The following is an 11,774-nucleotide window of genomic DNA, read 5'->3' on the forward strand; positions in this document are numbered from 1 at the left end:
CGGGGAAATCCATTTGAATACATTGCACTACAATAATAAGGGATGAGGCACCTACTGTGTATACGACTAGGGTGAGCATTATAGGTGACTAAGTAGCACTTTTATTCTTATTGGCAGGGACATGGCAAAAGTAAAAGGGAAAATTTAAATAGAGTACAGTTTGTGGCTACACGTTCTCTCTAATCAATTCGACTTTGCCGACGCATACGAATACTCGACAAAACTATCTGCAAAGGAAGTAAACCAAACTTTTCTGGCTTTATGTGACGATGCAGTTGCAAGGGGATGTCTTGAATAGGTGAGTCATAGATAGACACATCCGCGTATTTTAATTATTGCCCGGTTGTACTTTGGCAGAGGGCGCACAAGAAACATAAGCAAACAAAAAAGTTGAAGATTGTCGGATTGCGTTTTAAAGCTTCAGGTTATGACGACTGAATCGTAGCCTCACCTCACAAGAAATATTTTTGATGCCCCCAGTAAAAAGTATCATGTAATGTATGATCCTCTCGCAGGCAGTGGGACGGAAACGTGGCCTTGGAAATCGTTTCATCACAGTTTGAAGCCCGATCTGCCGAGGATCCTATTTTGGACTCAAGCCTATGGCATCTGGTTTTGGCCTTTAGAGGAAGAAGATCCTAAGCTCCGGATAACACGTTGCCCCGATCGATGCCATATGAGCAAAGACCGTCGTACTTTAAATATCAGCGATGCCGTGGTCTTCTATGGCTACGACATGAACACAAGCTTCATGCCAGAGCAAAGGAGCCCCTTCCAGAAATGGGTCTTCTGGTCCCTCGAGCCTCCCTGGTCAAATCCTCTGGACACTTTCAGGGGTCTAACGGAAACCTTCAACTGGACATTTACATACCGGTGAGTTCTCTGTGCTTCAGGACTAACTTTAGGAAGAAAACTAAGACGATTTATAGAGTATAAAACATCTGAAATTCCGGAGAGTCGCATGTAGGAGCGGTCCCAGTAAAGAGTCATGCAAGCTTTTATAGTTGAGCGAAGAGGTTTCTGCACTTGAAGCCGCTACACTGCACCTGGTTGCTGACGGGCTCCCGAGGGAGTTTCTGTAAACCTGTGGCTGCTGCGTAGAGTGATTCGCCATAATATTTAAGCCTGCCAAAGATCTTCTTCGACGTGTACATGCCATCATCATCGTCATCTTCCCGCGGCGCCACTGGTGGCACGCACCTCGCTTGTGCATCGGAATAAACGCCAGACACGGCATCCCTTGCCTTGCCGTCTCGACCTTGCCGTCTCGACCTGGCCTTCTTCCACAATATTTAAGCCTTAGTTACGCCTGCGCACTTCAAAGTGCATGCAGAATAAGGCGCTATGCCATTTTGTTGGCCGCGTCGCCTAAGCATAGTGCATCCCCGTGTGTCGCTTCACACCGCGGAGATGGTCGCAAATTCAGGCATAGACCACCCAGCTGGCGTCGTTTTATAGCATTTCTGACGCGGTTTGGTGCTGAGGTAAAATTTTCGGACCAGTTAGTTGGTATCTGACCTTTAAAAACTGCTACACGCAGAAAAAAAACACAGCAACACAGGGCGAGGAAAGGACAGAAGCGCTTCTGTCTTATACCCCCTCAGTTTTCCTGTAATAGTTGTTTCAGCACACAGCTCTTAAAGATGATCAGCGCTATGTCAGTCTCTTTCATTTTCCTTTTGCACATCCCCATCTGCCTTTTTCATGTTCCTCTTGAGGCGCGTTCCTCCTTTTTCGATGCATTTGCCGGAGATGTTCGCGCAATCGCCGCACGCTGGTTGCAGCTTCTGTAGGAGAGGTTGACCATACGTGGATGTACCGCTTGTGCGAAGGCTCGGAGAAAATAACCTAAGGTTCTCTAAATATGCTGTCACTGAGTTCACTGGAACATTTCCCTCGAGTATTAGAAGCCAACAGTTTGTGCATATGGCCAAAGATTCTTCCAAGGATCAACGCGGCAAGCGGTGTGGTGGTGCCCAAGATTTGAAAGCCTGCAAAGCAGGTTATGGTTGTGCCAACTGCGCTGGTGGTGATCTAGCGACTTCCATTGTCTGCTTTCCGTGTGAGTGCCCTACACCGAACAATGCCCTTCAAAATTGTCCCACAACCTAACCAACCGAGCAGCATGTGCCTGGAAGTGGCAGGTTCCCTGCGTTGAAGTTTAATATTTTTGTCCAGTAAACGAACAGTGTCCCTGAAAGACCTGATTCAAGCTAGACGCAAAGGGCCCCTGCACGCGACAAGATTGTTCCAGATGCTTTGAAAAACAGTCCATACTTCTGAACAACTACATCACGACATGAAGGCAGGAAGGACTGCCTCATGCCTCACAAGCGACGAAAAAATCAGCTACCCTGGCCAAGAGCGCGTCCCTGCCCACACCTTTCGTCGTCGTCGTGAGCCAGTGCTTTGTGCAAAATAAGGGGCTCAAAAATCAGTGTGTCCGACTTCCCACTTGTATTAATTGAGAACCCATATACACGCATTCCAATTATACTGCCTGATCACCTAAGAAATCCCTACAGCTAGTGCTTTCCTTGAGTCTACGGTTAGCGCCTTCGATCCATGACGGCTGGTGTTCAAGCTTACAGAGTTGAAACTGCCAACATTTACGTTTATGTTGGAACGGAACTGCGCTTGGAATCAAAGTCGATTAGCGGAAGTGAAAACATTCTTGAAAGGACCTAGTGTTCCAGTAATGGCAGTCTCGAAAGCAGATCTGCCAAGCGGGAGTTCTTCGACTAAAAGCATCACTCATAAAAATGCAGCATAAAGGCTTTTCCTGTGGGCTGTACCATGCTTTGCGCGTGCATGGCAACTATACTTGTTTTTAACACACATGCCTTCGCACGAATGACATTGCAGTCGCGGCTGTTAGGATACAGTTCGGTTTTCGTGTCTCCCGGTATGAGGTGACATTGCATTTTTGCCTGCAGCAGGTTTGTGATGGCTGCCCATCGGTTAGAATAAATTACTTGTGATTTCAACGCCTGTCATTATGTCTGGGGTGACATAAATACGGATTGCAATGGATGCAAGCTCGTAGATGCCATTGACAGTTTTAGCCTTTGTGTTGCCAATGAAGGACGCCTCAATTTCTCCCAACATCCAGCCTCATCCACAGCTATAGAACTGACTGCATGCACCTGACTTCCGGATAAAGTGGTCAACAGTACCTAATGGAATGGAAAATGATCCCTAACTGAGTTTTGTGTTTGCTAGCGACTTCCGTAAGCAGGGTCCGAAAGTCAACCATGCCAACTGGAACAACCGCAGACAGAACTGAGGGTGACTTTCTGTACGTGTCATTGACAAAGCGGTTTCTACTAAGATGGGAGCAGCTACGGCAGTCACTTTATCTGACTATTTCGCGGCTCCGGATTTAAACGTCAGGAACCTTTGCGCTGTGCTGAGAGAGGCGAAGCAACAACTCATGGTGGAAAATGATGACGATTGGCAGTCTTTCCGTCAATATCAATTCTTCCATTCTATGACACACGAACAATGTCTTCAGATCGCAATTGGCCTCTTTCTATGCACGATTAACTGCATTTTCAATGGTGATAAGGTTACGATGGTCATGGCCAGTCGTTTTAGAGAACCTCACCCTCGGAACCCTTTTTGAGCTCTTGCAGTGCGCAAGCAGAAACCTTTACATGCTTGTCAGACACTTTTGCACGTGTTTTTGTACGAGAAAGTTACAGAATCGTCCGCTAATCTCCACCTGTTTTCTCCACGTCTGTTATATTGATGCCTGTATAACGCTCAGAGAGCTTGGGACAGCGCTCAGCGGCTTACGGAGCCGGTGCCCGCCAGGTCCGGATAGCAAAACCCACCAAATGCTGCACAACTTCCCTCTAGAACAAAGTCTATCCAAAGTTACTTCAATCCACTCTGTAAGTCTGGCGACATTTTTTTTTATCGCGTAAGGTAGCATGTCTTGTTCCAGTGTTGAAGCCTGGCATACTGGGCCTGGCCTTGTATCATTCCTGCGTCCTTTACACCCCTGACAAGGCTTTTAACGCTAATCGGGGCGGCTCGAGGTCAACAAAGAGTTCTATAGCATTACCGAAGTGTCATCATCTTCATCAGCCGAACTATACCCACTTCAGGACGAAGGCCTCTCCAATATTCCTCCAATTATCCTGGACCTGTTCTAGCTGCATCCATTTGACCCCTACGAACTTCTCAACCTCAAACACCTACCTGAATTTCTGCCGCCCCTGCAACGCTGTTTTTTCCTTGGTATCGAACTTGTTTCCGTTTTCGACCATTGATTATCTACCTGAATTTCTACTGCCCCTGCAACGCTGTTTTTTCCTTGGTATCGAACTTGTTGCCGTTTTCGACCATCGATTATCCTCTAATGCATTCGCTGCCCATGTCCAAACTTCTTTTTTATTTACACCAGGATGTCATGAACACGAGTAATTTTCTGACACACTCTGCACGCTTCCTATCCCTTAACGTTACACCTATCAGATTTCGTTCCATAGCTGTATGTTGTCCTCAAGTTAAGTACAGCCATTTTCGTCAGCCTCCATGTTCCAGCCCCATGATGAGTACAAGTAAGATGCAACTCTCGGGTGATACTGGCAAGCTGCTAGTCATAATCTGCGAGTACTTTTCAAATACGCTCCATCCCAATCTTTTTTTTTTCCTGGTAATTGCTCTTTCATTGTCCGGATCTGTGGTTACTACCCGTCCTAAGTAGATATATTGGTTTATAATATCGATACGATCTGGTTTATAGTATGGATATGATCGATAGTGGAGTACCCTTTCCCAAAACCGCTTGATCATTTAGTAGAATAAAGTCTAAGGTTGTCTGATCCTGTTAGCGATTACTTCCGTAACTAGCTTGTAAGAAATATTTGGTAAGCTGATTTGTCTGTAATTTTTCAATTTCTTAATGTGTCTTTTCTTATGCAATCAGATGTTAACCTTCTTTTTTTTCTAATATTCTGGTACCATCGATGACACCTAGCATAGCGTACACATAGTGGCGGGTTTTTCTAGCATGATACCGCCCCCTCCCTTTGTCCTTCAAGAAATCTGTAGTTACCTCAATATCCCCAGCTGCTTTCTCTATTTTTAATAGTTCTAGACCTTTCTGAACCTCATCCTTCGTAACTCTCGGAACGTAAGACTGCCCTTCACTACTGCCAAACTCATTATTGTCCTGACTACCTTGGCTACTGTATAGATCAGTGTAGAACTCCTAGGCTACTTTGGCCATCTTGTCCATATTAGGGATGACATTACCCATCTTGTTGCTTAGCGCATACTTCTTATTTTAGACTATGCCTAATTTTTTCTTCACTGCTTTATAGCTACCACTGTTCAGCTTGTTCGATTCTCTCTATGTTATGCTTCCTTAAGTCGAAAATTTTGCAACTATTGATTACTTTTGATAGTTCTGCCGTTTTTAGCCTGTCTGTTGGGTTGGTAGGTTGCTTTCATACTTCGGGGTGTCTTAATAAAATCTTTCGTCTGCTTAATTTACGGGTGTCCTTTTTGACTATCCTACCACCTAGCGCCGCAGTGCACTCAGTAATGTCTCTGAAGGTATGGTTCCGGAATGAGACGAATACTTCTCTCACTCTGATGCTCCGTGTTCAGAAATGTTTACGTTTTCAACTGATGGGGAAGATCTGTTCTATTCTGTGCTTCATCCTTAGCTTTTTCGAGCAGTAAGGAATTTCACTTACTAAGGTATCTGGCGGCCTTTAATGACAAGACAGTGTTACGAACCGAAAGTTTTTAAAGGTTTTAAGCTCATCTCTCTCATCCGCATTTGTCACCTTTAATAAGCTCCATTTCATCCAAAACAAAGCAGTGTACATAGGCTCCCGCATAGCGCCACAATGCAAACGAGTAAAACATTTTGAAGTATGCAGACGATTGCCTAGTGACGGCGAATTCGACTGGTGATCAAAATTGAGGTATTCCTGTAAATAAGATTCCTGAAACGTTTGGTAGTGCTAGTGACGCGTTGGGCCTGAAGTGCGCTCACGAATTACAGCAGGAAGTTCCCATTCAGTTCTTTAATATGTGCTTTATAGTTGAATAAACGCGAGTGGGCTGGCAGTACAAGCCATGGTCGAAGAAGCAAATTCTTAACTACCGATCGGCCCATTCCAAGCTCGTAAAAAGAACTATTGCAAACATTTGCGTCTATCTGATCTTGCAAAGTCGAGCAGGCATCAAGTGCGTGACAACATCCACGCACAACTAAGGAGACTGGTGAAGGCTGGTTCCCCAACAGAAATTGTGGTCTCTGTGCTGGAAAGCCAGATTCGTGAGATGAAATCTGGTGAGCAACACAAGCTAGAAGAAAACGCACGTCCGCAACAGGCGCTTGTCATGCCCTGCTGGCATCAGACCTCACACCGCCTCAAGAAGGTCGGCAGCAAGGGCGTTGTACGGGTTGTAATTTCAGCACCGGAAAAGTTGTCACGCAAGTGATGGTAAATGATGTCAAGGAGAGGCATTGAAAAGTTAAGCACATCCAACCACTTGTTAAATGTAAGGTTGGCATGGTGCTCAGAATGTATCTCATCAGACAGGAGGGACGCTGCAATAACGAACTCTTGCTCAAGCATCGCAGGACAGTTCACTCGTTAACTGGTGGTCATCTCGCTGACCACATTCGCTGTTGTTCATGCAAGCCAGTAGTCAAGGCGTTTTTGAAAAGAACACTTGTGATGCGCAGATTAGTACTCAAAAGAGCCGATAAGGCTTTAAAGCTTTCAATATATTTGCCGGCATCTTAATAAAGTTATTCATACATACATAACTATTCCAGTGGCCCTTCTGTGGCGCTACGGAAAAAAAGAAACAGATTATCTCAAGGCAAATGTGTTTGGTGAGCCAGGTAGGTGAAGGAAAGTGCACTGATCTGATGAAAGTGAGTGGTATGGCCATCGTCCCTGCAGCGTGTATTTCTAATATCGTTAAAAGGTCGCGGAATATTTTTGTGCCACTGCGCGCTTTTTGTACATTAATCACCGTCCATGGAACAAAACTTAATTGAAATTCTGCGTTTCTGGCGTCCTCTTTACCTTTGTAGGTTTGTGTTTTAGTGTGCTATAATAATGTCTCACAATTTTACTGAAGCTAACTGCCCCGGCTTTCCACGCTTATTCAAGCTTGGAAGGAACCACTGAGCTATGTGAAAAACGCGATGTCCAAGACGTCAAGCAGCAATGCCTTAAGCTCAGATATGGTGTAAAGGCGACGATGCATTCAACGCCAATTTAGGCACCTTCGTTCTCGGCTGAAGAGTCAGAGTAAACGACTGTGCTATGCGACTAGAGTGATATGTCAAGTACTACCGTCTTCAGCTGAGTAGTATCAGGTATTAAGGCTGCAATGTATTCAACGCAAATTTAGGCGCCTTCGTTGTGGCCTTAACTTTTGGAAGAAATGACTGTTCTATGCCACGCGCGTATGAGCCACGTTGTCCAGAAGCAATGATTTCAGCTCAGGTTAGTGCCAAGAGGTGAAATGCTTTCTGGGCAAATTTATCCTTGTTTCCTGGTTGCAAGTTTGGAGGAAACGACAATGCAATAAGCGTGAGGATCAAAATAGCAGCAAAGACTTCAGCTCAGTTTAGTATGTCGTAGTGAAGCCAACAAGCTTTCCGCACTGCATTAGGCGCTTTCGTTCTCAGCTCAAGGTTCGGGGGAACGACTGATCCATACAATGGCAGTGACGGCCAAAAGCAACAACAACCTCAGCTCACTGGTTCCATGTAAGCAAGTAAAATTGCCTTCCATGCCCATTTAAGCTTATTATTAGCTTCGTAACCCAGTTGTTTCAAGCAATGCTGCGAGCAATTTTTTTTTTAATGTGGACTGTAATGTAAGGTTTCGCCGGTTGCCTGTTTTTACCCTTGAAACGCTGTCCTGCAGTCAGCTGCGCGCACGATGTCATCTATTTCGCAATGACGAGAACATTATTTCCATTGTTTTTTTTTTATATTCCATATTTCATAGGTGCGCACCGAAGGACACAAAAAGTAACTTTTGAGCAACGATTCTTCACTTCGACGTGCTTCAGCGGAGTTTTATATAGAGCTAACCATGACGTAAAGTATGATGTCATCTCCAGATGTGTCCATGTTTGCCTGGATTTTTTTTAGCGTCGGTTAATACGTTATGCGTTATTTTAGTCATTGCCGGTTACTGTAATAAAGATATAAAATTATTATGCAAGTAAGCGTAGGTAAAAGAGCTCCCGTTTCATCCACTGTGTCTTTGTCTGGCCATTTCAAACGCAGGCTGGATTCCGACATCCTAGATCCCTACGGCAACTTCACTCTTCAGAATTCCGGTCGCGATATGTACCCCAACGACACCCTGAGGCGTATCTGGCAAAGCAAGTCTAAAATGGCCGCTTGGGCCGTGAGCAACTGCGACACACCCGGCAGACGTGAAGACTATGTGCTCGAGCTGAAGAAGTACATACACATAGATGTGTACGGAGCATGCGGGGACAAGGTGTGCCCTCGCAGCAAGGAGGACTATTGCTACCGTTCTTTCGCCAAAAACTACTACTTCTACTTGTCCTTCGAGAACTGTATCTGTAAGGATTACGTCACAGAGAAGCTCTTCAAGGTACTCAAGTACGATATTGTCCCCGTGGTATTTGGCGGGGCCAACTACAGGCGCGTGGCGCCACCGGGGTCGTTTATCGATGCCCTGAGTTTCAACTCACCCAAGGACCTTGCGGTCTACCTTAAAGAAGTGGCCAATAATTTCAGCCTATACAGTAGGTACTTCGAATGGAAAGGCAAGTATGAAGTGTGGCACTGGACATTCTTCTCATTCTGCGCCCTCTGCCGGAGGCTGCACAGCAAATCCTTCACGGAGAAATCTGTGGTCCCAGACCTACTTCACTGGTGGAACACTTCATCGCATTGCCGGGCTTTTAGCCGGAATACTAAAACTTTTCACGAATGACATTGCTCAATTCAATGACTCTACCTCATCAGCTGCACCTGCACTATACATTTCGCTCGCTGCGTCGAGGAAAAGCAGCATTTACTTCTAAATGCTGGCAGATTGGCCCTACTTCATTGTAGCGTGACCACTGGCTCCAAATCGCAGATTTTCTCAAGAAGATACAGCAGAAAAAAAAAGGTACACGGACGTATAAAGGTTTCCTTTCTGTTCACTTTCTACTTCCATGTACCTTTTTTGCACTTATGTATGTTCCAAAGTATAGATCAACTTGCTCATCACAGGTTCGTGCCGTGTACAATAACTCATTATCATCACTGAAGCTTATCTACAGCAATTGAGCAGTGCGCTGCGAAGCAAGTCAAGTATGACTAGGTATTACCTGGTTCGAATCGAACTGCAGACGTGTGTGTGGCTTGCATTCTCCTTTGTTGATTCGGCGCGCAGGGTATACAAAGGAACTGTATTGGGGAGGGCCATAAATACAAATGCTACAATGAAATATGACTGAAGGATAAAAAAATTACCAGGGTTCAACGCTGCTGAACCAAATATTGAGCGAAAGCATTAGCTGCGGGTGACCGAGCGTTCTTCTTCGTCTCTTTTTCTTCTTCTTGAGCCCACATATAAAGCCCTGCTTTAGAAAGCCGTATGAGTATGCCTTAGTGGCCTATAGGGGTAACGTGAATGCCAGGGTCCTAGCAGGCTAATTCTGACATAACCGTCCCATGTGAAACGAGAGAACCAAGTTGGCAGCTCTTGCCAGCCCATGTGTCACGTGGGTTGTGACGTCACAGCGTCACGTGGGTAAGACGTAACTGTGGCCGGGTCACACAAAGGCTTGAAAGTGCGAGTAGTGTTGCTGTCGCAATAAAAATGGAGGCGCCAAAAAGAAAAACACTTGGAGGCGTAAGTTGCCTCACAAACGTAGAGCAGGCCGCTCAAATACTCGAGAAACATTTATGCGGACTGTACACACTACCTAACATGTATGTAGCGTAAAGGGCACAGAATTTAATTATGCACTTTGTTCGACATCTGCCGGATTGAAATACCACTGTCTACAAAAGATAGTCTAACAGTTTTGCATGTTCTTGGTTTTCTCAGTGTGTATATAGTGTATTTATATGGCCAACAAACCAGAAAGAATCGGCAGGATGTGCTATACTTGAAGCACTTAACCAATTCGCGGTTTGCTGGCATGCGTTTTGTTCACGGTGCCAGCCCATTGGGTTTTGTGGTATAATTGTCATAATTTCAATGTGACGCAGTCGTGAATTGTTGAGGCTAGTTTTGAACGCCACTCTAGTCAACATACGGCACAATGTTTGGTTATGTATTCTGAATGATATGCAGAATTCGCGCCATTGCGGAGAACGTACTGGAACATACGCGATCAATCGGACCCGCTTTGCTTATTAATGAGGTCTGACCGCCAGTGAAATTTCAGGCAAGTTTCTCCAATTCAGACCTGGGCTCAATAGTTTCTCGAAGAATGACTACTTTCGTCCATAGCTGTTTAGACATTGGATCTCTGTGAATGAGACTGCCTATAACGGTTCGAGTTCAAACATCATGTGCAGCAATATATCAACGCCAAATAGAAAACAGTTGCTTCCCTGTGCATTGACCTAATCGATGTTTATTCGTGCGTTATCCTTAAAGTGTATTGTCCCTTCGTTGACTTAATTTACCACCTACCCTGGGGTGAACGTAACTTCTAAACAAAGAAAAGTCCTATGCTAGAAGAAAATAATTATAGTACGTACAAGCATGCCATTTCAGGTTAACAATATTTAATTACAGAACTGAGCTTGACGACGACACTTGCATGAAGCTTGCGGCTGCGTACTTTATTCATTTCAAATATTAATGCCCAGCGGCCTTTCTTGCTGTCATTAATAAAAGCGCAGTCACTGTCATGTCCAAGGGGCCGCAGACTTCGCTCTGGAACAAGAACGCAGCTTTGTCGCCCTTGCGCCTGTTGTAGAAAATTGGTTATGTTTGTGCATGTCGGTATTGATCCATGACGTAAAAAAAGAGTTCAAAACCACGACAACGTAGTAGGGATAGAAACATGCACTACAAGCCCTAATGGTGGTGTGCGTTTCGCTTCTTGGTGGTTGGTGGTGTGTTTAGCGCTTGTGGCGTGTGTTTCTGTTCATTCCTTGTTGTCTTTATTTCGCGCTCTTTTCTGAGTCGTATAATAGTGTAATTGTTTAGGAACAAAAGAAAAGGAGCTAGCTACGACTGCTAATTCGAATAACCTTAATAGATTTTGCAGCTGTGAGGAGTATATTATATGATCTATCCCAACAGCCTAAGAAATGATTTATGTTTATGTAACTGCCAAATACAAAAATGTATTGGAACAAAATTAGGCGAGACCTTTAAAAATTATTATTATTATTATTCACGGCGCTCTCTCTGCTTGTTCGATAATGATAGCTTGAAAGTTCCGTTTTGAACCTAAACTTTCACCTGATATCTAAAGTCACTTTGCCGAATGAAATGATGACTGAGTGTTATGAGTTGAATAACTTCAAACATTCCTGTCGACTGAAGACAGCAGAATCAGCTTTGACGGTGTTTATTTGAAGCAGATTATGATTACATCAGGACACTGGCCCCTTACAGCTGCTGTCGCTTAAAATATTAAGCCATACAAACCCAACCAGAGAGAGTCAGCAAGGTTATAGCGCTCAATGCAATACCGCAAATACATTAGTCGAATTCATACGCTGTCATATCGTCAGCACACAAGAAACATTCTAAGGAGAAAGCGAGGTATGAATATCGGTGAGGCCG

The 11,774-nt window shown here is 44.7% G+C and overlaps 1 protein-coding gene across 1 annotated transcript; it reads left to right on the forward strand.

Annotated features, from left to right (window-relative positions):
* Window positions 1-488: 488 nt before the first annotated feature.
* LOC146199847 (alpha-(1,3)-fucosyltransferase C-like) lies at window positions 489-9,068 on the forward strand. Its single transcript, XM_084592818.1, has 2 exons — window positions 489-873; window positions 8,285-9,068. The coding sequence occupies exons 1-2, from the start codon at window positions 497-499 to the stop codon at window positions 8,964-8,966; spliced, it is 1,059 nt and encodes a 352-aa protein (XP_084448944.1). The 5' UTR covers window positions 489-496; the 3' UTR covers window positions 8,967-9,068.
* The last annotated feature ends 2,706 nt before the right edge of the window (window positions 9,069-11,774 follow it).

This window comes from Amblyomma maculatum, chromosome 2, assembly GCF_055883805.1.
Source record: "Amblyomma maculatum isolate TAMU_Amacu chromosome 2, ASM5588380v1, whole genome shotgun sequence".
NCBI lineage: Eukaryota > Metazoa > Arthropoda > Arachnida > Ixodida > Ixodidae > Amblyomma > Amblyomma maculatum.